General features: G+C 42.7%; 2 protein-coding genes across 6 annotated transcripts in view; both read left to right on the top strand.

Annotated features, from left to right (window-relative positions):
• The window catches only part of smg1 (SMG1 nonsense mediated mRNA decay associated PI3K related kinase), a 238923-nt gene extending 222795 nt beyond the window's left edge, over positions 1–16128 (top strand). For both annotated transcript variants that reach the window (XM_051941283.1, XM_051941282.1), the window contains exons 56-64: positions 530–667; positions 926–1078; positions 1213–1392; positions 3704–3931; positions 4039–4250; positions 4348–4448; positions 4641–4817; positions 5024–5130; positions 14872–16128. In XM_051941283.1, coding sequence (XP_051797243.1) covers positions 530–667; positions 926–1078; positions 1213–1392; positions 3704–3931; positions 4039–4250; positions 4348–4448; positions 4641–4817; positions 5024–5130; positions 14872–14949 — 1374 coding nt within the window. In that variant the 3' untranslated portion in view covers positions 14950–16128. The remainder of the gene's footprint in view (positions 1–529; positions 668–925; positions 1079–1212; positions 1393–3703; positions 3932–4038; positions 4251–4347; positions 4449–4640; positions 4818–5023; positions 5131–14871) is intronic.
• A 110-nt stretch (positions 16129–16238) lies between these two features.
• Positions 16239–25326, top strand: LOC110970686 (uncharacterized). Of its 4 annotated transcripts, none has more exons than XM_051941314.1 (13): positions 16239–18478; positions 18586–18672; positions 18766–18903; positions 19001–19081; positions 19215–19388; positions 19510–20115; positions 20222–20549; positions 20750–21555; positions 21678–21887; positions 22646–23007; positions 23098–23268; positions 23370–23510; positions 23607–25326. In XM_051941314.1, exons 2-7 carry the CDS (start codon positions 18601–18603, stop codon positions 20231–20233), a joined length of 1083 nt encoding a protein of 360 aa, XP_051797274.1. In that variant the 5' UTR covers positions 16239–18478; positions 18586–18600; the 3' UTR covers positions 20234–20549; positions 20750–21555; positions 21678–21887; positions 22646–23007; positions 23098–23268; positions 23370–23510; positions 23607–25326. The 4 variants fall into 3 exon arrangements, with proteins under 4 accessions (XP_051797275.1, XP_051797274.1, XP_051797276.1 ...); XM_051941315.1 differs by having other exon boundaries at positions 22677–23007; XM_051941313.1 differs by having other exon boundaries at positions 20219–20549.
• The last annotated feature ends 330 nt before the right edge of the window (positions 25327–25656 follow it).

Here is a 25656-nt window from a genome sequence, read left to right as displayed (position 1 = left end):
CTCTTTGGATATGCTGCCTCTCATTGGCAAAGTTAATGACATGCAGTGACAGAACATAAATGCTGATGGTACTGCTGATAAACTTTAAAAAATTGATCAGAATATTTGAATTTCAGATGTATATCATACAAAGGTTAATCCAATAGTTATGTTTACCTATATTTTTATTAACAATATGTCTGACACACTGATACAACAGCAGTACCCTTTCTAATTGTACATACTTTGTCATGAACTACCTCATCAAATTATTTAATCTCCTGATTCAAAGCTATTATTCTGATCATCTTAATTTAGTGATGAATAACTGAGTAGAATACAGTAACGAAAGCACTCTGTTTTGATAAGCTGAACCAATACTGTTCCATTTATTAATACCTACATCATTCCTAATGTCAATCCTTGAGAGTGGCTTAGCACAGCTCCAGTTAGTATTTAAGTCGGCCAGGTAATAATGGTTACAGATTGGCGAATTAATGTTGTCAATCCTGGTTCTTCAGACTCTGTTCTATTATGTGTCCACTGTCAGTGGCAGCATGAGGATGTTCTGGGTCCCAATAATCAGCCTCTGAGCATCAGTATTCCTCCTCGCTCCGTGATCCTCAGCAACATGAAAAAGAAGCTGTACAAGCTCAGTCAGGATGAGGGAGCCATCATTGCCATTCAGGTCAGTCACCTTGTCAATCATCCTGTGTAGTTCTTACTGACTTTGGACCAGCCTATTATGACGAAAAACAAGAAAATTAATCCTAATCTCTCATTACAATTCTATTATTGCCAAGCTGTTCATACATGAAGACATCTTGACCTCTTTAAAACTGACTGTATAAATAAGCTTACCTCCTTTGTTTTGTTTTAATTTGACTGAAAAAACTCCAGATTCTTATTAATTTCATGTGCTGTGTTTGACCGCTGGTGTCCTCAGGAAAAACTGGCATCACTGGAAGCTAGCATCGAACAGCGTCTAAAATGGGCTGGTGGAGCCAACCCAGCACTGGCACCTGTCCTGCAGGACTTTGAAATGACAATCAGGGAGAGACGCGCAATGGTGGCAAGAGACAACCAGCGCACCAGCCAAGTAAAACTGCTGCTATGTTGATGTTGTAGTGACCCCTTGTAAAATTTCATTAACTTAGCTCCATTTCACCCACACCACTTGATATATGACTGTTGTTGAAGAAAATGGTAGATTCTCTTGCTGTGTTTTTCTAGGTCACCTTCTTGTGCTCTACCATCCTCAATTTCGAAAGCCTTCGGACTCGATCCCCTGAAGCTCTCAGCATGGATGCAGCACTGTTTGAACTGCTGAAGCGCTGCCAACAAACTTGTTCATATGCTGCCCAATTTAGCAGCACAGTGTCTCCTCTGGAGCTCCAACTACTGCACAGACTGGTGGGTTTAATCTCTGACTTGACCACAGAGTCTGTATTTCTGTTAAAAATATTAGACACTACTTTTCTGCCACTCCACCAAAGATTTTGTAGCATATTTTTAAGTTATTAGTTCTTCATTCCCAGTGATCGATTAATTTCAGCACTTCATGCTTTACTAACTCTGCATCGCCTTCACTATACTTGTTATGCTAACTTACGTACTGTTTGAATTTTACTGCTAGCTATATATGGAGTATGTTTAATGTCAGAGCCATACATCATAAGAGTAAACTATGAGTCAGTTTTCAATGTTAGCTTATACTTTGTTTGTGTCACATATCCTGTCATACATGTATCCAAATGTGTGTTGTGTTTTCCTTGCTTTCCCACCCCTCCCTCTTCTCCCATCCCTCCCCCTTGCCCTCCTCTGTCCTTCTCAACCCACCCGGCCAGCAGGCAGATGGGTCCCCCCTATATAGAGCCGGGTTCTGCTCGAGGTTTCTTCCCTGTTAAAAGGGTGTTTTCCTTGCCACTGTCGCCTTTGGGCTTGCTCTGGGGGTCAGGCATATGGGTTCTGTAAAGCGTCTTGAGACAATTTGACTGTAATTGACGCTATATAAATAAAATTGAATTGAATTGAACTTACTACAGCAGCTCCTATAGTGTCACAGAATAAACTTAAATAAAATCACTTTTTAGCATATAATTCTTAGAATTGAATTGAGAACATTCACATCTCACATCAAGTTTTCAGAACACATCAATTTCTAAAGATATTGCAACCACTGACAGAAATGTGCATTGCATCAAAAATGTCCTTGTACATGTACTTCCATGTACATAACAGAACTACATTTTAGTATTAAAATTGCACTTGTCTATCAGGACACCAGTCGCATATTTTAGGTCAGGTCATCTGAAAAAACTTTCTCAGAAATATTTCAGATTGAATGTTCATGAAATTAAATATAATCAGATGATTTTATTCAGTCTATAATCAGGTCATGGATTCTGATTTCATTAACCTACAGTTCTCAAGCAAATAAGTTATTAATCTAGAAACTTAAGAATTAAGAAGCCAGGTAAAATCTAGAAACTTAAGAATTAAGAAGCCAGGTAAAATTACTAAATCCACCCATTTATTAGAAAAAAGTGATAGATGTGTGGCCTTTGAAGATGCTGCAGGATCAGTGTGCAACGTCTAAATTTGAACGGAAGAAGAGAATCATAGAAATCTTCAGTATAGGTCTTCTTGATATGTTCGTTCAGTAATACAGAAGCAGGAGGGCACTTTTGCATACAGTAGTTGCATCGAACAGATGTGGCAAAGTAAAAATACAAAGGGTCAACGCTGATTGTTAAAAATAAAACATTTACGCTGTTGCATTGAAAAAGTTAAGGGGTACCACTGAATATTAAGTTAGAAAATTAATCACTAATTCTGAATATTAACGCTATTTTCTATAGTCCAGAATATTAATAATTAATTAAATCTACTTGTATTGATCGGTCCTGTAATCAGACGTCGTCAACTCTTTCATTGACCTCCAGTTCAAACAAAGTAGAAAGTAGATAATTATACACAAACATTTATAAACACCTGCAAACAAGCAATAAGACAACAATGACAAAACTAATTAGAATTTCTAAATTTACCTGTTTAGCAGAAAGAAAATGAAATCCACCTTAAACTGTAGAAAAGTCAAAGTTAAAAACTAGTAATAGCTCATGAAATATTAGAAAAAGCCCTGTTTAAAACTCAGTAAAATCGTTAAAGGAACCTCCGATTAGACAGAACCCAGCTGCATTCCAGGTCATCAGGAGCAGTATTGCTCTGGATGACTTGGTATCGTAGACTGCGTCCAGATGTTGGAGTCATCACTCAAATGATGTTGGATTTCTTTAATTTGAGAATTTAAAACTGTTAAATTAATTCTTGTATAGAAAGCTCTGGATGTTGAGGAGAGAGAAAGGTCAGAAGGTCACAGAAAGTAATGCAATCTCCCCTGCTCCAAAGGTGTGGTCATCTTCACCATTGACACTTTATTGTTACTGTCAGGTTGTGGGGAGGTAGGAGACATCCGTTGTCTCCAAAATGGCCATGAATGATAATTTTGTAGTAAACATCCGATATGCAGATGTTCCGTTTATATGTGAATTTTGGGATAGCTGTCCTCTGAAATTGTCTCCTACCAAATTTACAGCTTTGAGAAAGGATCCTGGAGTTTGTTGTGTGCCACTCTGACATGCCTACATGCTACATCCAGATAGCACAGTCAGAGGTCAAAACCCCCACAAGGCAACTTTAAGCTCTTTGTTTGTTACTACAGAGTCCAGTGTCAGACCTGGCCATAGGCAGTCCTGATTGGCTGAGTTATGCCCAGAGACAGCTAAAGGAGGAGATGAACGTTGAGCAGAGGAATCAGGAGGAGAGGGAACAGCAGCTGGAGTCCTCTGGAGAGACACTGCAGCTGTTGGTTGACTCCATTAAAACCATACTGTCTAACCACAATCGTCAGCTGGCTGATGTTAAGCACCTTCTGAGAACCATGGCTAAGGTACACTCAATTCCAGCAAAAAGTGTTTTTTTTTTTCATCTTTTTCCATACAGTTATATTACATATTGGCTGGTACCCAGCAGTCTTTTGTTAATTTTGTCATACAGGATGAGGAGGCAGCATTGGCAGATGGTGAAGAGGTGGCATATGAGGGCAGTGTGCGTCACTTCTTGTTGGAGTACAAAGCTTGGCAAGACAACATCCAGCTAGTCTTATTCACTGTGGTCCAGGCCAGTGGACAGAATCGCAACCAGGAGCAGCTTGAACTTCTGGAGGAGATTCCTGCTACCCTGAAGGAATTGCAATCCCAGTGCCAGAGGTACTCACATTCATAAATACATATTCTCTCATTTATTCATTCAGTTTTGATTTTTCTGTATAAATCTCTCAATCTGTATGTGTGTATATCACCGCAGTGTCTATAATGGCCTAGTCGACTTTGCCTCCCCACTGGTGACAGAGAGAGATGGTGAATGTGCCAGTCCCGTTTCTGCAGCACAGACAAGCTTTGCAGCAGGTATGGACTACCATGAGGTGTTTCCTCTGCCACCTTAGTGACTATGGCAACTTTATATAAGCATTTTGTGATGGTCAGGATGTTATTGACATTTCACCAATGAATGACATCTACCACTACAAACACAGACCTTGTGGCTACTGCAATCTGTGTAAAGCTTGACAGACCAACTTGTATGTGGTTTGAATTCAGCTGTTAGATGCAGTGGAGTGAAGACTCAGCCAGACTCAATGTCTCAGAATGCACGCAAGGCTCTGCCACGTAACCTGGGAACCCCCACTGATACCCCACCCAGCACTCTTCAGATGAACAGCAAAGTTTTCAACCCCAGCCCCAAGAGGGCTGTACGAGACCCCAAAACAGGACGAGGTACTGTTCTTCAATCTCATCACAATTGTCTGTGTTTAGAAACCTGTTCAACTCCCAGCTAAGCAGATATGTAAGGTTAGAAATGGTTGGAGAGTAATGAGTTGATATTTCGATTGGATGTTAGATTTGCAACTGAGTGAGGAGCAGTCTGAATGATTACACTGAAATCCAACTGCACTCTTCTAAACCTGCTGCTTGTGATATAGCTGTCCAGGAGAGAAACTCGTACGCAGTCAGTGTGTGGAAGAGAGTGAAAGCCAAGCTCGAGGGCAGAGACATTGATCCCAACAGGAGGATGAGCGTCACAGAGCAGGTAATGCACAGGACACACTGGCTGCTATGGTGGGTTTAAAAGTTTGTAAGTTTTCATATTTGATTTCAACCATCTGTTCAGTCTAATCAAGAATAAATGGTGCTTCAGTGTACATGTAAGCCATCTCAGACATGCACACTTTTTTCCAACACTGAAAAAATGTACTTACTAATTGAATATCTACTGTGTATTCTCTACATATTTTTTGAGTTGTCATTGCTTATTTTTGAATGCTCTTTTTTTTTTTTGCATAAATACTGAAGATTAATATTGCATAGTAGCTATTTAGTGGGTCATTGCACTTTAGTATATCACTGCACATATTAGAACTATGAGTACATGACAAGTAAATCGATCAATCTCCAGCTGTAACAAAAGCAGCAACCCTCTAGAACAGGGGTGCCCAATACGTTGATCATGATCTACCGATTGGTCACAAAGGTAGTGTGAGTAGATCACATTGCATTAAAGCGTAGACGTCAACCTATCATCCATCCCCACCATGAAATTTGTCACTTGATTGACATACGGGGCAGTCAGTCTGACCTTTTCTGACACAGGTGTCACGGGGTGTTCTAGCAAGCTAGCGAGTTAGCCTCCAATTTATGTCTTCTAAACTTAAGGGTACAAAAATGAGTGGGAGAGCTGGACCAAGTAAAAATACAAAAATGTACCACTTCCATACAGAATGGGAGGTGGACTTGTTTTTTCATAATGTCATTTTCAAAGTGTGTTTGCCTCATCTGCCAGTCTGCCATTGCTATACTGAAAAAGAGAAATGTGGAGCGGCATTTTCAGACTGTTCATAAAAACTACGACACTGACTTCCCTCTGAAAAGCAAGCTCAGAAGGAGAAAGGTGAAGGAACTAAAATCCCAGTTTTCCAGACAGCAGTCATTTTTCTCACAGTTAACTTAAAAAACAAAGGCAGCCACTTAAGCTTCGTTCCAGGTGAGTCACTTAATCATTAAGAACAAGAAATCCTTCCAGGACAGAAAGATGGTAAAGGAGGCATTTGTTGAAGCAGCTGACTTGTTGTTCCAAGACTTTAAAAGCAAAGCAGAAATACTATCTTCGATCAGAGCTCTCCAGCTATCAAGAACTACAGCTACACGACGCAGTGAAGTCATGGCCAAGCATTTGACTAAGCAATTTTGTAAGGACATCACAGATTCCGAATGTTTCTCTCTGCAATTGGATGAGTCTACAGACGTGTGACACAGCCCAATTGTGCATTTTTGTTCGGATGGTGCTTACTGATATGAGCACAAAAGAGGAGCTGTTAACAGTCCTGCCCATGAAAGAACACACGCAAGGAGAAGACATATTTCAGTCTTTTAAAAACTTTGAGAAAACCCAGTTCCCAGTGTGCAAAATGGTGTCCATCACCACAGATGGAGCACCCGCAATGGTTGGCCACTTGAATGGGTTTATTGCCAAGTGCAGGGAGGACGATGCTTTCCCAGACTCCCTTAATCACCACAGCATAATACACCAGCAAGCGTTATATGCAAAAATGTTCAACATGAAAGAAATAATGGATGTGGCAACAAAGCTCGACTGTTCTATTCGTGCCAGATCTCTTCAAAAATGGCAATTCCATGCACATCTGGACAACGCTGACAGTGACCACTCTGAGTTATTGTTGCACACTGATTTCAAATGGCTTAGTCAAGGGAAATTCCTGCAAAGATTTTGAGACCTCTGTACGGAGTTTAAGGTTTTTTCCGTGAAGCTAAACATGCGGAATATAAACAACTAAATGACGACCAGTGGCTGCTAGACTTGACATTTTTAACTGATCTGACCAACATGTTGAATGACCTTAATCTAGAGCTGCAAGGAAAAGACAAAACTGTGATCAATATGATACGTTCAATTAATGCTTTCAAACGAAAAATGCAACATCTCTCCTCAAAGCTCCAGCACCATGATTTGGCAAACTTCCAGAACCTCGCCTCAGAGTCATGCGTGCAGTTTGACAGTGTACGCTACACAAAACACAGACAATTGTCTGTCAGTTGACAAACGATTTTAAGATTTTGCTTTACTCAAGCCACTCGCTACATTCGTGTGCTACCCTTTTCAGGACGATGCTGAGGTTGTTTCAATTGCATCAAAAATGGCAACACTTGAACTCTTCTGGAGTGAAGGATAAGATTTTGACACTACAAGCTGATATTGAGCTGAAGTCCAGAGCTCATGGACAGTTCTGGAACTTACTCACAGAGGAAATGTACCCCAACATGAGGAAATGTGCAACGTCGACTGCATTATTTGGCTCCATTTACTTATGTGAGTCTGCCTTTTCCCACATGAAGATCATAAAGATAAAGAGACTTTATTGTCATTGTGCAGAAGTACAACAGAATTTGTTTGGAAGAACAGGACAATTAGCAGCAGTGCAAAGAATAAAAATAGAGGGGACTTCCGGGTGAGCGTTTCAAGATGGCGACGTAAGTCAAAACTCTCCTGGTCAACTTATTAAGAAAACTCCTCCGAAACATGAGAACTGTACTTATAAGACACTGAATTACTTAGAATGAGTGGAGTTAGAAACAAGAAAAAGCTTTCGGGAATAAGTAAGGACAGTGAGACTAAAGAAAAAAGAGTGGCGCTCGACAACACATCTGGTGTGGGAACATGGAGCGTGACGCAGAGGAGGGGGACATTACTACCGCTAAAGCTATTCAGAACCTAGGCAGAGATATACAAAGCCTGAAAACGGAACTCAAGCGAGCACTAACGGACTTCAAAAATGACTTCAGAAGCGATATTAAACAAGAATTCAACAGATTCAAGACGGAGATAAACCAAAAGCTGCAAAATGTTATCGGCGACGTTTGTAACCATGGGGTGAGGCTAACGGAAGCAGAGCAACGGGTGGAGGAAATGGAGTCTGCTAATACCGAACTACGAGATGCCCTGCTTTATTCCCTCAGACAGCAAAAACTCCTCCAGGCCAAGGTAACCGACCTCGAAGGAAGATCACGCCGTAATAATATTCGCATATACGGCATTAAAGAAGGCACAGAGGGAAGCTCAATGCTAACGTTCATTGCTAACTTTCTGAAGATAGAGTTGGGGCTCGACACAAACACAGACTTACAAATTCAGCGAGCACACCGATCAATCGGCCCTAAACCTCAGGATGATACCGTCTCCAGATCTATTCTGGTGAACTTCCAGAGATACGACATTACAGCCCGATCTCACGAGGATTCGTGAAACTGTTACGTAAATTTTTGTTTCGGTTTCGTGCGCACCAACACGATTTCGTCATGTTTTTCGTGCCGCTCACCACGAAATGCACACCAATGTATTTTAAACGGCGGACTTTTCGTGCCACCCAGAACGTATTTCAAACGAATGTGTGTATTTTTAATGTAAAACCATGGCGAATCCAACGCTATATTTTGCATGACATCGTCCCTAACCATAACCCTAACCATAACCCTAACCATAACCTAACCATAACCCGGTGGTACACTTACCAATTTGCATAGGAATTTAAAGAATGTCCGGCGGCCGCAAACACGATCACACAAGCAGTATACGCCGATGGACAGCTTAGATCGTCATGAATCCGCCGGTATAATCCACTTTCAGATGTGATTACCACAGCAGGTTTCGTTGTGAGCAACACGAAAAACATTTCGTGGTGAGCGGCACGAAAAACATGACGAAATCGTGTTGGTGCGCACGAAAAAGAAACAAAAAATTTACGTAACAGTTTCACGAATCCCCGTGAGACCGTGTTGGACATTAAAGACAAAATACTGAAAATAGCCTGGACAAAGAAAATCACCTGTGAGGGGAAGTTGGTGACGTTTGCACACGACCTTCCTACTGAAGTGAACAATAAACTCAGAGAATATAAAGATATAAAGAAAATCCTTAAGGAGAAGCAGATACGTTTCCAAACACCATACCCTGCCAGGATGAAAATCCACTGGGAAAACGGTCCCCGACTCTACAACAGCGCTACAGAAGCAGCCGACGACATGAGGAAGAGAGGTTACACCGTGGACCTGCCGCAAACGTCCGACACAAGATGGGAGCAGAAGCTGACACAAGGTGCACACTGGAATAGGAAGGATGCAGACCGCTCCGACCGAGTCCGAGAGAGGCTCAGGGATTTCCAACGACAACAAGTATAAGCATCATTAACAGGAATCATCAGGTAATACCGGCCCAACTTCTCGTAATAAATAAATAAAAAATGGTGCTTAGGCTGTTAACATACCCACAGAAATAAACGCATGCAGACATGTAGTGCACACAAATCATCGAGCTTTCCACTCTTTATCGTTTTTTTTTTTCCTTCACTTTTTTCCGAATCCACAATGGAAGGACAATAACAAATTTGACCAGGAAGAGACTAAATGACTGTCTGGCTCAAGGAAAAGAGACTTTGCATTGCAAAGAGGGAGCCCCTATTTGATGTAAGACTGATTCTCCACTAGAGATTAAAAGGTATTGTGTGGATGACAGGGCAGTGTAAGACCCTGAGGTTGGAAGTCCTCTTTATATTGTTTTCTAATGTTCTTGTTAATACAGTTTGTTGTTGTTACAGTACATGTTTATTTTGCCTGCACATGCAGATTTACTTGTTGTGATGGGGTTCAGTAATTTTAAAGTAGCTTCTTGGAATGTGAATGGCTTAAATAACCCAGTTAAAAGAAGCAGAGTAATGTCAAAAATGAAAAGGGAAAACCACCAAATCATATTTCTCCAGGAAATACACCTATCTCAAAATGAACATGAAAAATTGAAAAAATTTGGATACAAGAATACTTTTCACAGCACTTATAAAACTGGCCATAGAAGAGGAGTTGCAATATTATTACACAATTCTGTTAATTTTGAACTAGTTAGGGAGATCAGGGACAGTGAGGGCAGATATCTACTGGTGCAAGGCAAGATAGAAAACAATCTGACTACCCTTTTTTGTGTATATTTACCTCCACAAAGTGATCATAAAGTTATGAAAAAAGTGCTTGAACTGATTTCCTCAGAATCACAAGGCATATTAATATGTGCAGGAGATTTTAATACAGTAGTAAATGGTAAATTGGACACATCTAATAGCAAGAGAAATACATCCCCTCTGACTAAGTTGCTTAGAAAGGGTTTGGAAGAGATGGGCTTGCTTGATATTTGGAGGGAATTGCATCCATCTGACAAACACTATACTTTCTATTCTGCCCCACATGCAGTATCCTCAAGAATAGACTATATATTTATGTTTCAAAATGATAGGTACAGGGCTTTAGAATGTGATATCGGAACTAGAGATATTTCAGACCATTCACCAATGTATTTAAAAGTACAATTAGACAGTAGACCAAAAAACACAATCTGGAGACTAAACACAAGCTTGCTCAACAATAAAACAATCACAAGTGAAATAAAATCTGAAATTAGGAGCTTTCTCGAATTTAATGACAATGGGGAAGTGAATCCTAGTATATTATGGGACACCTTAAAAGCTGTCATTAGGGGAAAATTAATATCTCTTAGTACAGCACTCAAGAAAGCAAAGGAAAGTAAACTTAAACAGCTTGAACTCAACCTAAAAGAATTGGAACGTCAACATAGTAAGAATTCAAACTCTCAGATATTGAATAAAATGAAAGCAATTAGGAATCAGATCCTAGACATTTATAATGAAGAATCAGAGAAAAAATATAAATTCCTAAAACAATCTTATTACGAGGTAGGTTCCAAAGCGACAAAATTATTAGCCATGAAAATACGAAAAAACAAACCTCACAGTCAGTATACAAAAAATTAGACCTTGACTCCAGACAAATAGTTAATAACCTAGATGAAATTGATGCTGCATTTCAGGCATACTATGAGACCCTGTATAGACAAAGAAAGAAAGTAAAGAGAATATAAAAGCCTTTCTCAGTTCATTGGACTTTCCCTCAATTGGAGAACATCAGAACAAGAACCTGATTGCACAAATCACAAAAAAGGAACTGGAGACTGCACTGAATAAATTAAAAAAATAATAAGACACCAGGAAGCGATGGACTACCAGCTGAATGGTATAAGATGTTTAGAGAAGAGTTGACTCCTGTACTTTTGAATTCTTTTAATTGGACTCTTATCGAAAGGTCAGCCCCTCCCTCGTGGAGTGAAGCTGTCATCTCTGTCATCCCAAAAGAGGGCAAGAACAAAACTCTATGTAGCTCATACAGACAAATTTCAGTCTTAAATCAAGACTACAAACTGTATGCATCCATTATGGCCAGAAAATTAGACTCCTTTATTCTGGACATAATTGACAGTGACCAAACTGGTTTTGTCCGGAGACGCCAAACACAGGATAATATTAGACGTTCTCTTCATATAATTGAAAATATCAGGAAAACAAAATCAAACGCTGTGCTGATCAGCCTAGATGCTGAAAAAGCTTTTGATCGTGTGAATTGGGAATACTTGTTTTTGGTCTTGGAACGACTCGGTTTTGATGAAAAGTCTATTAATATTTTTAAAACTTTATATTTAGCCCCTACGGCAAGAGTCAGGATAAATGGACGACTTACTGACCGCATAAAATTGGAAAGATCTACTCGACAGGGATGCCCTCTCTCACCAAGCCTTTTTGCACTCTACATAGAACCCTTGGCACAAGTAATAAGAGAAAACTGTAATATACAGGGAGTTTGGATAAATAATAAGGAACATAAAATAGCATTATATGCTGACAATGTTTTATTATTTGTCCAGAATCCAGATGCCTGCCTTCCTTCCCTTTTAGATCTCCTACACATATTTGGTACATATTCAGGATACAAGTTAACAAGATAGTGCCATATTCATTTTGTTAGTATTATAATTTTATCAGGGGCCTTTCTGGGCCCCTGTTAATGATGGGCCCCTAGAATCCTTCCCCTCCCCCCCCCCCCCCCCCCCCTTTTCAGCGCCCCTGCCTGAAGCTCTCCACTCTCTTCACCTCCGTCCTGCTGACCCTGAGTGGGTGGTATTCCCTCTGCTGCTTCTTGCTGTAATACACAATCCTTGTTCTTGCTGACATTCAGGAGGAGGCTGTTGTCTCTGCACCATTCCTCTAGGTGGATGGTGTCCATCAGATAGTCCTCCTCATTGTTGTTGAAGATCAGACCCACCACTGGTGTGTCTTCAGCAAACTTAATCATGAGTCTGATGTGGACAAACAGTCATGAGTGTATGGTGAGTACAGCAGAGGGCTCAGCACACAGCCTTGGGGGACACCAATGTTCAGGGTGCGTGAATGGGACAGGTGTTTTCCCACTCGAACCACCTGTGGTCTGCTGGTCAAAAGTCGTAGACCCACCCGCACAAGGAAGAGGTGAGTCCAGGATCCTGCGGCTTCATGACCAGTCTGGAGGGGATTATGGTGTTGAATGCTGAACTGAAATCCATGAACAGTTCAGCATTCCATGGCTTCCTGGTGTCCAAGTGGACCACGGCTGTCTGTAGCAGGTGGTTGATGGCATCCTCTGTGGATCTATTGGGCTGGTATGCAAACTGTAGGGGGTCCAGGGAGGCAGGCAGGGAGGAGGTGATGAAGTGTCTAACAAGTCTTTCAAAACATTTCATCACCACAGAGGTAAGGGCAATGGGCCGGTTGTCATTAAGGTAGTTGGGCTTGGCTTTCTTGGGGATGGTAGCAATGACAGACTGCTTAAAGCACTTGGGGATCCAGTGCATCAGGCTGTCTTTGCCTGATGCACTGGGAGAGTGAGAGGCTGAGTATTTCCGTGAACACCAGTGCAAGCTGGTAGGCACAGGTTTTCAGGACACGGCCTGTTATACTGTCAGGTCCTGCAGCTTTCTTGGTATACACGCAGTAAAACATCAGCTCCGTCACATCTTCTCTCTGTCGGGCAGGATGCTCGCCTCTCCGCTTGGAGCCTTGAAGTGCACATAAAAGATGTTCAGTGCACCGGCCAGAGAGATTTCAGCACTCACCATGGGCATCGGTGTTGCTTTGTAGTTCGTCACAGTTCTTATTACCTGCCCTAGTCCCCTGGTGTCCCTCTGCTGCAGCTGTGACTCCAGCTTCTCCCCGTACCTCTGTTTGGCCTCCATCACAGCTCTGCGGACGCTGGACGTAGTGGCCTACTAAGGTCCCATGTAGTGAGTCTTGTGTTGTAGGCGAAGGTGCGGGACTACAGAGTGTCATGGATGCCTTTATTCATGCACGGCTTCTGGTTGGGAAACTCCTTGATGGCTCTTTTGGGGATTGTGTCCTCCACTAGTTTCCCAATAAATACCATAACCATCTCCGTAAACACACTGACGATATTACCAGAGTTGCTCTAGAACATTTCCCAGTCTGCTGTCTCCACGGCATCCTGCAGGGCGACCTCTGATTGGTCAGACCAACCCCTCGCTTATCTCTCCGCCAGGGCTGTTCACTTCAGCCGCTGCTTGTTTTCTGATGTGGCCTTAGATTCCCCTCACCTGAAGCTCTTGACACCATCAGAGGACGTTGCTGTTCAAAGTCTTCCCTCTCATAAGGCAGTTAGGTGGCCTCCCAGCTTTATAAGCCAGTTAGAATTTTATCCACTTTCTATATAGAAACTGAGAAGCCAGTACTTATGGAGCTAAAAATTTGCTTAATACTGCCACTTCATTGTGCACATCTTGAGGTGAGTCATTTCAAATCGACAGCTGCCTCACAGTCCACCAGACATATTTTAGACCCTCTTTTGCAAACTCTACAATGTCTTGGCCACAAACGAAGCACACCAAATTCTGCTCTTGACCGCAAGAGTGAAAACAACAGTTTTCATGAACTGATGGCCCAGCAGATTACTTAAATTATTGGTGGCAGCAACTCCACAAGCATAATGCACAGCTAATGTAGCTAATATTACCATTACTTTTAATAATGCACAGATGTAAGAGCTATGTGGAAATTGTAATGGTAAGTGACATACATATATGATGAAAACTTTGTAACAAAGTACTGAGTAGTTTACAGCATTTTTATGTTGCTTGTTGTGCTTCAGTGCAACCTAAACTCTACCGTGGTTTACATCTATTTGCTTCTGTCCTGCCCTCTGTGCTCCCATATGCTGCATTTTAATACATCTAATAAACCTGCTCTCATTTATGTTTTTTGTTTCTGTTGTCAGACAACAGAATTAGTATGAAATAATGACAAACACAGCACATTTAACAAAATGTTATGTCAGAACTTATGTTCGCTCATGGAGATTGAAGTGGCACAACACTTATAGTACGCGATATCACGCCCTTACATTGCCTTTATTAGAGGATGTCTTCAGTCAGGCAACATCTGTGATAACTTATGACTCAATATACTGTCAACACATAAAAGCACCTGTCATCACAGTCCTTCAGTTTGATAGCCATTCTTTACCAATCTTTACCAATTATATTATAATATAACATCTACTCGCTTTGCAGAAGCAAAGTGTTTGATGGTGTCTGTTTATTTTTCTGTGAAATTACATCTGTAAAGCAGTATCCAAAAATATCCACTCACTTGTATTAATGCAGCTGTGGTTTGTCTCCTCTGTTCTTGTAATAGCAGTTATACTGAAATATGGCTAAGTTGACAGAATCCAGAGTACAACACAGAAAGGATCATTTTTCAAGTTTATTTAAATGTTGTCATCATGAGAATGTTGACCTTTGACCTCTGAATAAGAAAAAAAGTAAGACACAGTTTGTAAAGCATGATTCTTGACCTCATGGCCTGTTGTTTTGTTGCAGGTGGACTTTGTTATCAAGGAAGCTACCAACATGGACAACCTGGCCCAGCTGTATGAGGGCTGGACTGCCTGGGTGTGAATGCCATGCTACTTCATGTCTTTGGTCCAGCGAAGGCTTGGAGATCCACCAGAGTCCAGCAGACTAAGGTGTGGGAACAGCAGCACCGGGCCACACTAGGAGGAGGAAATGGGAAGCGGATGCTTACACCGCCCTCCCAAACTCCTGGGCACCCAAACTGGGGCAGCGACCTCGTAGCATCGCAGCAACCACACTCCCCCAACCATCGGCGATCGGGCTAACACAACGCTTAGTGGGCCTGCAGACCTGCCTTGCTTTTTGGGGTTTGAGTGAGCAAAGCAGCATCAGAAGGGGGAGGGGGAAGGAAGGCAAAGGCCTCTTCACCCTAAACTTGGAAATAGCTTCCCCTCTCACCTGCATAGCTCACTATCAAGTTGTACCCATAAACATCACTGCATCCTGTTATGCCCATCAAAGTCCACCTGCGGGCAGGATGAAGCAGGAAGTGAGCTGTGTCCCTCTGCAGCACACAGCACTGGGCGGGACATTAGCTCAGATGAATGGGCCGTTTACATGGCGACATCCATTTTTTTCTAATCATTTCTTTAATGGCATTGTGATTCTGATAGGTCAGTGGATGACTCGGTTTGCAAGTATGATGAAATCAAAGGTTCAACAAGATCCTTAAGGCTACATGGACATCAACCCTAGACCTAAAATGAAAGTGAGGGTAGAAAAATCAAACTGCTGAGATTGATGAACAGAAACAACATTGGTATGTCTCTAAAGTGTTGTCATATTTCACTGAAAAGATGATCATAAATTGGAAATGTTTTCTTCGGAAGGTTCCTTGTGCTTTTGTGGTTAAAACTGAAACATATAGTCATTTGAAGCCGTTTTGGGTGCTCATTTGCGAGCTTAGAATGAACACAGTTGATGTTATTTAGACGCGGGAAAACCTCTGTTTAATTGTTTTTCTTCTGTGTGACTCTTTAGTCTGTGTGCTTTGTAACTGTCTTTAGGAGTAGATCTTTGCCTTTTTTGACTTGCCTGTTAGAAGCTGTTGCTTGCATCATATGCATTTACTCCCCAGCCCTGATGTTTGCATTTTATGAATCTTGACCTTCTAGTTTTACATTTTTATTAGGAGAAATTCTGTTTTGGTGATGGTGAAATATGATATTTCTTAAAGTTTTTATTGGATTTTGTTGGATGCCAAATAAAGATGGAGCTAAGGAGTCTTAAGCGTTTCATTTGACAGTTACAATTTTTCACCAGTTTGTTGCTGCTGAAAACAAACTGGTTTTCAGCAGTAGCAGCCGAACAGACTGCAGACTGTGCAGTCTGTTCGGCTGAAGGTATGCTTCAGTCTGTTCGGCTTTCAAAGGAATCATTGAAGGTAATGTTTGTGCAACACTGCAACCGTGTTTCCTTTACTGAAAAAATCAGTAAAGGGGAGGGGTTAGAAATTAATTGCAATAGGCAAATGTTGACATTTAGAATAAGCATTAAGTAGAATTGGATAAAGATACAAACAGCTGCTTCTGGAATATTGAGACCTACTGCAAGACAGAATGTGCAAGTTGGATTTATCTCTTTCTCACAGTTTAACATCAAACCAAGGATAGGAAAGAATCAGCTTGCTACCACTTCATAGCTTTAACTCTAATGTGGTCTTATCGCAATTTAATCACTGCAGTCACTGCATATGGACAATTTTGTTGTCTTAAACCTGCAGTTTTCTGAACACACTACAACGAGAGATCAAAGTTCACAGGCAACCATCGTTATCTTGTAATACAGAAGTAATGTAAACAGAAACTAGACAATTCCCGCAAGCGGAAATCGCGGGAGGGGCTCGGGCCGGGCAGCCGTCGGGCCCTCGCGCGACCTCCATCCAGAGCGGCCGCGGTAGAGGCGTATCTCGGCTTTTTCCGGTCCGTCGTGGGCTTTTATTTTGAAATTGCGCTGTGCTTTTATTGTGAAAGGCGGAGACAGGAAGATGTCACCTGGTCAAAATTTGTATTGGAGTTACTGTAAAGGCTGTGTGAAGCTAAAAGGTTTTTTTAGCTGTAAAATGAAATGTTTGGTCACATCTTGCGCATCTCCTGGGGGCTAAGGCACCCTGTCCTTTAAAGCTAGTGACGCCTCTGTGGCACTATAGCATATGGTCTGAGAGGGTTTTTTTTTTTTTGCTGAAGGCATGGGTTTTTGGAGGCTTCTCTATGGAAAAGCATAAATCCCACCGTCACAATATATACATGCGTGAAACGAAGAGACTTGGGGCTTGTGTTTAAGACTAAAATGTAGTCTGTAGGTGAAAGTATGGCGCAGCACGTCATAAGACTTTGAGAAAATACGGGAGGTCAGCAGGTAAATGCCATGGCCTGCGTTCGAACCCACGGTGCGCTACCTCGGGGCCGTCCGGCTGCTTTACGGTCGTCAAATCACAGCGCTGCCTCTCCAGATTTCTCCAGAATTCTCCGCCAACCGCATCGTCCCCTGCCCAGAATTCCCCAGAATCACCCGACCAATCGGTGTCCGATGTGTCCAGAATTCGCCCGCCGACAAATTAACGTCCAGCGTGTCCAGAATAACCCCCCGACCAATCGATGTCCAGCATGTCCAGAATTCACCCGGCGACCAATGAGAGGGCCAGTCAGAGGTCAACCTCGGCGACCAGTGACAGCTCGAGCCGACCAACCCTTGACCCCGGTCGACGCCTGTCCCACCCCCCTCCCCTCCGATCCCCTCATTCAAACTTGTTTGTGGAAAAATACAGACACCTGCTCTGAAACTTTTGCATTTCAAGGTAAGACGACATTATATTTATTTAGTTTTTATTATCCTACGCAAATGACAGCGTAACAATTACAAGAAAGAAACGATCGTAGCATCCTTTGGTTATTACACCGGCTGGCTACCCGTTTTTCACTCTCGTTTTACCGTTGAGGTGGTATAGCAGTTAATATTTTTTTTCATTACTATCGTTTTCTAGCAGCATACTGCTGTATTCCCAGACACATTAGTCAGTACGTGTTTTATAAACTGTGACCGCCGTTATAAGTAATGTTGTGTGAATATCGTCGTTACTGTTGTCATTCATCTTTCCTTGCGTTACTGAACCATTCAGTGAGTAACCGCGGTAGTGACGTGATTCTAACAATACAATTAAGCTTTCAGCTGCATATGTACGTACATTTTTCTTAGCCCAACAGCACTACTTCTCATGAGCTAACCATAACTGTGATTACTTATAACGGCCCTTTTCTACTATAACGTTATGTTGTCCCATTAGCTTAGAATATGAATCACATTTTCTCTTTTTCAGCTCATGCACCTATGAATAATAATGAAAGTACAATAATACATATTAATGCTGGTGACTGTCCTACTTCTAAACTCTGGCTGCTACATTTGGTGTAACTTGTACATTTCTTCTCTGTTAATGGTAGATGGCTTCCAAACAAAAGAAGCACAGAGCTATGTCAGATAAGGAGTGGATGTCCCGTCTGAGAAGGTTTGGCCTTCTGAGGCAGGAAACAGACCAGCACCATGCCAGAAAAAGTGGCATGAACTCTACCTGAAGGTAAAGTTGGACAGAGTAATCAACAATAATTGTGCAGTTATCGGGGGGAAAACTAATTAAACTAAAAGTGGAATACATTCCTATGATGTACTCAAATCTGATTATAGATTGAGAAATGTCCGATGCAGCTGAGGGGACAGGCATCTCTGTTTGGAGGGACACAGACGTGCAGCTGTGGTTTCCATGCAAAGAAGGTATCAGTATCAGGTATTTTTCATGACATTAATAGCTACAGGTGTTGTATTCTTTATGAATAAATTCTCTCTTTCTTCTCTGTGCACTTGTAGCCTTCCAGCTCTGTCCCTGGGCCTCCACAACCAGGTCCCTCAGCAGCGTCGTCTACAGAGACAGAGCAACCACAAACCTCTGGACGAGCAGCAACATCTGGGCAGACACCTCGGAAGCCTTCTTTGACTTTGGCATCGGTAGGTATTCATGATGTTATAAGAGTTTATAATAGGAAAAATACTCAGAGAAAACATTTTTAATAAAATACTTCACATTATTGTTTTTTTTTTTCAGTTTATGAAGCCAAGGTTTGGAGGGTCTCATGGTGCTGCCTTAACGCCCAACTTAAGTTTGGCTGGGAAGCATGTTAGCACGGTAATGTCTGTGCAGTGCTGCAGCTGTATGGTTTTGCTGCTTGGGTAATTACAGTGGGGATGTTGAAATGTGTACTTCTCAGTGACTGTAATGTCTAATAATGATGTTGTGAACTGTTCTCTCTCCTCATTAGGTCTCCAGCTCTTCTCCCTCTTTGACTATGCCTAGCGCTGTTACGAGCGCCATGGCAAGCCGACCACAGTCGCCTGCCCGCAGTCCAAGGACGTTCATCCAGGCCGTCTCTCCTCTCTCACCTGTGGCCACAAGCACCTCCGCTGCCTCTGTTCCACCAGCTACTGCTAGAGCTGTGAGTAACTTAAAGTGGAGTTATTTTCTTTGCATTGATGTTTTACTAAGCTTAAAATAAGAATTTCATCTTTATAATTATTTGTCTATATGGTGTTTTTTTTTTTTTTTTTAAATATCAGGAAACATCAGCATCCTCCTCAGCACCTCTCATCCCTCTGTCCTCTGTGCCGACCTCTGTGACCTCCATTGGTGTCCCCTCCACTGCTCCATCTCAGACTGGTCCCTCTGAGCTCGCCACACCTCACCCTCTGCACACTCAAACTGCAGGAGATGTGGAGACTCCTACAGGTTCTGAGCAGTGCTGGCTCCCAGCAGAGATGAAGAAGAACATACCTGTTCAGGACCAGAAATGGATTTCTGCAGCCATCTGGAAAAACCAGCGACTGCGCACAGACCTGAAACTATGGTATGCGCCACCAGAGCCAGCGCTTATTTATCATCAGGCCCCCACTCCAGAGCGTTTCTTCACACACAGACTTCTCTTATGGATGCCATATCACCTGTGGAAGGTGAAGCTGTATTGCCCTGCATGTGGGAAACAGCTCACAGGTGCTGGAGTACACAAGAGGGCTCGCAAGGTCTTGGACATTGACAGGTATTACCTGTTAATTACAGAGACGCAATTCAGTTGGTTGCAGGATAAATTACATCTCCTCCAGCAAGACTATCCTAGACCAACTGGATATGGCTCACAGGCTGGAGTTCAGACTCATCCTGACTCAGAAGTGAGTGAACCTATGTAAGAATTGTTTGTAATCGAAGCAGACAAATAATTAACTGTATTAGTTATTATTTATGGTTCTTTTGTTTATCTTTCTCTGTTTAAAGCAGATTTGCATGTGACATCCGTGTCATTCGATTTTTGAGGGAGAGGACACTGGGTAACAGCCCCACCCGCCTGGTTAAACAGCTGAGGGAAAACCACAGCGAGGAGTGGCTCAAGCGCCTCTGCCGATACCTCAGCGCATGCTCTGACTTTGTAGCGCAGCCCAGCTTGATCCCCGTCAGGTTTCAGGAGCCCCCTGATCCCGTAGCTGTGCCAAGTCACAGGTGGATGTTGGCTGTTTATGGGCGGGACATTCTTAGCAGACTTGACCACATAAAAGCCAGCATAACATCCACCTTTGGTAGGATACTGAAAATGGACTCCACAAAAAAGGTAAACAACTTTAATGATGCATTGTTTGACATTTTTCCTTTGTGAAATTCCTAATTGTAAGCATAAATGCTGTAAATACAACACAAGTACAAAGAGAGAGCTATGAATAATAAGCTTTATATGAAAATGAAATGTGATACTAATGCACTAAGTCACATCAGAAACCATGACACCGAATTTTCTTTTGTGTCTCATTATAGATAACCAAGAAGCTGTCAGGCGCTGCCAAAGGGACCGGACTATGGCTCACATCAGTGAGTAATGAGGTGGGCCAAATCCTCATCAGTGTCCTGACTGCTCAGGAGGGTCCCGGGCTGGACCTCATGGCTGCAGACCTGATCCAAAGGTACAGCAATGCTGGAGTGGCTCCTCCTAAACTCTTGTATGTGGACACTGACTGCTGCACGGAGCAAGGAGGACAAACCAAGCTCAAAGAGGTTTGGTGGGTGGCCGGATGTAGTCGTTAGGCTCGACATCTACCACTTCATGCGGCGGCTGGCATCAGGATGTACAAATGATGCACATCCCCTGTACCCCACCTTCATGGCCAAGCTGTCCTGCTGTATCTTTGAGTGGGACAGCAGTGATGTAGCCCTGCTACAGAGAGCCAAAAGGGAGCAGCTGAGGAGAGACTGTGTCCCTGGTATCACTGACAAAATAGTGGACCAGCAGATCACCAAAGAGGACCTAGCTCTGCATTGCAGAAGGCAGACAAGAGGGGAGGTGCAGACTATCCTCATGATCGAGGCACTCCTTAATGAACTGATGGGTGTGAAAGGCAGAGACCTCCTTGGTGTCCCACTCTTGGACCAGGAGAGGATGCAGCACATTTGGAGAGTCCAGAGGAGGCATGTAAAGTGCATTCAGGACGAACCAGGTGTGCTCCTGTACACCGAGACAGGAAGTACCACCACCAAAGAGGGACTTATCCTCCCTAAATACAGGTGTGCCAGGGGGTCAACATCACTTGAGTCCTTCCACTGCCATCTTCACAGGTTCATTCCAGGTTAGTATTAATCACTGTTTATTAGCAGGGCTAAATATGTTAAGGTTAAAGTTATGTTGTATAATATAGACTGACAACAGAGACACAGTGTCAGTACTGTTGTTGTTTTGATTTATTTTAAGGAACGAGCGCAAACAGCCTGAATTTTCAGCTGTACCTCCTGGAAGGCCTTAATAGATGGAACCAGGACAGAGAAGCTGCTTCTCTGGCAGTCAAGCCACCATCCCTGCTGAGCTACTCTGGGGACCTTGTACTGTGTGTCAACAATTACAGTACCAAGGTACTTGGCAGGAAGCTTGTCCCATCTTTTCAGCCTCCTTCTGTGTATACTGGTGAGTTTAAATGTTCTGTCATGTGTTCTTATTGTTACGGAGGGGGTTGGAGAACCCAGGCGCAGACAAAGGGAGGCTGGCAGATGGGTGAATGATTAAAGTTGTTTTATTAAACGAGAGTCCAACTACAATATAAACCGAGAACAGAACTGGGAAGGCAGAGCAAAAACCAAACTATACTAAATGCTAAGAAACAAAACACAACAGAGCTAAGGAGGGATACTCACATTATGGGGGAACTGAGAACCAAGGGGGCAAGACAGGCTGAGGAAAGTCCAAAAACTGACAGCAGGGCAACAGTGTCCAAAAAGGGGAAAATCCAGGAGGCGGGGAGAGCAGAAAAGTCCATAAGCTAAACAGTCCAGAGATGGCAGGTTTGGTGGAGAAACAGTGTCTGTAACAACATGTGAGTCAATGATCCAGCAGAGACTGAGCAAGTGAGTGGGGTTTAAATAGTGGAGAGTTTGTAGACAGGTGAGCTGAGTTTACTAATTACTGCAGCTGATAGTAATTTGGGTAATCAGCTGGCAGAGTGCAGGTAGAGCAAGAGGGCGAGTGACTGTGAGAAAGAGATAATAGACAGAGGAAGCCAAAGAAAAACAATTCAAAACACACACAGATGAGCAATAATGGAGAAAAGAAGGAAAGGAGGAAGGGCAGGAGCTGGAGCAGGATCCTAACACTTATACAGATAAACAAAACATGTTTATTTAATTGCCATTGTTTTCTTAAAAATTCTGTTCAATTGTCCCTCCTAGGTGAGCTGATCGGTATTGATTACCTGTTCAGACAAACTGGAAGGGCCATGCAGAACATGGAGCCTGACACAGAGGAGACTGACCACATGCTGGAGGACTTGGGCACTGAGTAGGACCTGGAAGATGAGGGTTTTGAGGATGCCAATGTGGGCCCCACTGTTGGGCTTCTAGACATCACAGACCCATCCTCTCAGCCATCAACAGCCATCGCCACCTCAGCCTGTAGTGCAGGAACTCCCACCTCTGTCCAACCTCCTACATCTGAGGCCACCTCTTCTGCCCCATACCTCCCTGCTCCTACTGACCTTCCAGCTACTATGCCTACTACAGTACCCACACCAGCACAACCTCTGCAACAGCTGGTAAGTATTACTAATGTTCTCATCTGTATTTTATACTATGTTATATTTTTGGAAGAGTGTGAAGTTTATTTGAGTTTTAATCTTTTTCAGGCTAAGGATTTGAGCTCCGTTGCGTCCTTCGGCACATCAGCTGCCACCACCAGCTCAGCCTCTGCTCCTCCTCTCCCCACCACTGTCTCAGCTGCCATCTCCACTGCTACAGATGCACCAGCTGGTCCGTCCAGACCACCGGCCATGAGCCCAGCACAATATCACCAACAGGTGGGGACATTTATTGTAATCCATGTTGTAACATTAAGTGTCATGAATACATTTTTGATTACAGTGGTATTTTTCTAATGCTCATCCGTCATGTTTAACAGGCCACTGGTGCATCAGTTTCCACCTCCAGCTCTGCCTCTGCTCCTCCTCTCCCCACCACAGTCACGACCTCTGTCTCCACTGCTACAGCTGATGCTCCTTGTGGGCCACCAGCTATGTGCCCAGCAGCACCCGAGCGAGAGGTAAGTCTCACTCTCAGGTTACACTGTACTTAAATGTTATGTTTCTGCTTGTGGTAGTACTGCTGTTGACTTTTATTGTATTCTTATGTTAACCAGGCTGTGGATGAACGTGGTATTCCTGGGATGGACCGAGTGGACAGCCTGGCAGAGTACTTGGTGGAGTTACGGGCTGAAAATGGCCAAACTCTGACTAACCCGCAGGCCAGCACCATTATAGCCTTATGGCAAAATCTTCTGCCATATGATCAGCAGCGTGTGGCATATGCCGCTCGGCACCAGGTGCGCCTGACAACCGGGCGGTATAAACAGCCCAAACGAAAGGCTGAATTTACACCAGGGGTAGAAAGCATGACTCGCTGTGTCCTGGGTTCGTCGGGATCTCCTGCCCAGTGGCCAGACTGTTGTTGCCTAGTAGAAGCAGTCTTCATCAAGCTCTGCAACATCCATAAGAGCCCTCAAAAAAAGACAATTATGCTCTAACGCGATGGACACTGATTCTCAGGGACTACAACAAAATTCGACAGCTGGTCCTGGGAAACGGCACAGTTATGCAGAGTACTACCCTGCAGTTGTTTGCAGTCAATCAAACAACTCTTGTTCAGTGGCACAATAAAAGGCTGAAGAGGCAAGACTGCAGAATTCTGCTGCAGGGAGTCAATCTCCCTGCCACAATTTCTGTAGCTCCCATGCCTCTTCCACCACCGCAGGTACAGCCCACTGCTGCACCGACACGTCCTGGTCCCCAACATGAGTACAACCTGCCTGAAAGCACAGCAGGGCAGGCAGTGCTCAAAAGAAAATCCACTGCTTTCCCACCACTGGATGCCCCACCAATAGTCCGGCCAAGGCTGCCTGCTCAGAGGCAGCTCTTCCCAAGACAGGCACCCCCACCCATGGTCTTCATTCCCACCCCTTCCACTAGCCCCTTCATATTCCAGGCCCCACAAGTCTTTGCACCTGCACCAAAAGCAGTTGCGCCTGCTGGCCCTCTTCCTCCTCCTACACCTACTCGCAGGCCATACAATCGGACTGTTGAGAAAAATAAATGCGGTCAGTGCCACCAGCCTCGCACCAAAGAAAGTGGACACAGCCAGTATTATGGGCACATATACTGTCCACTAAATGCTGGTTTGCCACTTGACCAGTGGATGGAGGAGATGCGGCGAAAAAGAGCAAACCAGTAATGGATTCTGTGTCCTTACTGGATATGCTGTGTAGATATTGTAAATAGTTTTAAATAGGGCTACACAAAATGTTGTTTCTTTTTTTATATTGTACTGTTATATATACATCGCCCTCCATAATTATTGGCACCCCTGGTTAAGATGTGTCCTTTAGCTTCTTATAAATTCATTTTTTTCTAAATAATATAGTACCACAATGAAAAAAAGAGGAAAATCCAACCTTTAATTCAAGTGCATTTATTCAGTGGGGGGAAAAAAACAATCACACATTAAGAAATAATTCTTTTACATCAAATCATGTGTTCTACAATTATTAGCACGACTGATATTAATACTTTGTACAACCTCCTTCTGCCAACAAAACAGCACCTAATCTTCTCCATTTTTGTTCTGACATTTTTGTACAATTTTCAGTGTGAGTGTATGCTCCTGCAAAAAAAAATTATTTTAAGGCTTTCAACACATCTTAACCAGGGGTGCCAATAATTATGGAGGGCGCTGTAGTTGTGTTAAAATTGTTTCAATATTGTTACTGTTTATTGTATATATGTAAGTTTTGTATTTCTTTGTGTGTTTGTGTGATAACCAATTAATCTGTAAATTTTGTAATAAATCTGGCCTTTTTTTCTGCAGCAGTGCTTTGGTGTTTGTTTTTTTTACGTACATATCTGTATAATAAGTGTCAAACAGACAAAGACTTTAATGCATAATCAGACTAAAGTGGCTTAATATGAACAACACTTATTCAAAACCATTTCATAATTGATCAAATGGAGCTTGTTATTTGTAAGAGTATCAGTATAAGTAGATACACACTAAAAATAATAACTGTTTATACAGCTTTGTCAATAGCACATAAGAAAAAGCTGTTTTTCTGAAGGGCTGACCAGTTAGTATTACATTTACACAATAGGCCACTCATAATTTTGTATCAAAGTTAATTATATCTCAAAGATTAACAA

Source organism: Acanthochromis polyacanthus, chromosome 21 (assembly GCF_021347895.1).
Source record: "Acanthochromis polyacanthus isolate Apoly-LR-REF ecotype Palm Island chromosome 21, KAUST_Apoly_ChrSc, whole genome shotgun sequence".
Lineage (NCBI taxonomy): Eukaryota > Metazoa > Chordata > Actinopteri > Pomacentridae > Acanthochromis > Acanthochromis polyacanthus.
Note: the sequence above shows the minus strand (reverse complement) of the source record. Positions and strands in the feature narration are given on the sequence as shown.

Coding starts and splice junctions, on each gene's coding strand:
- LOC110970686 (XM_051941313.1), top strand. CDS start 18,601: ATGCAGCTGAGGGGACAGGCATCTCTGTTTGGAGGGACACAGACGTGC. Junction 18,673..18,765: donor GTGGTTTCCATGCAAAGAAG/GTATCAGTATCA, acceptor GTGCACTTGTAG/CCTTCCAGCTCTGTCCCTGG. Junction 18,904..19,000: donor CTTCTTTGACTTTGGCATCG/GTAGGTATTCAT, acceptor TTTTTTTTTCAG/TTTATGAAGCCAAGGTTTGG.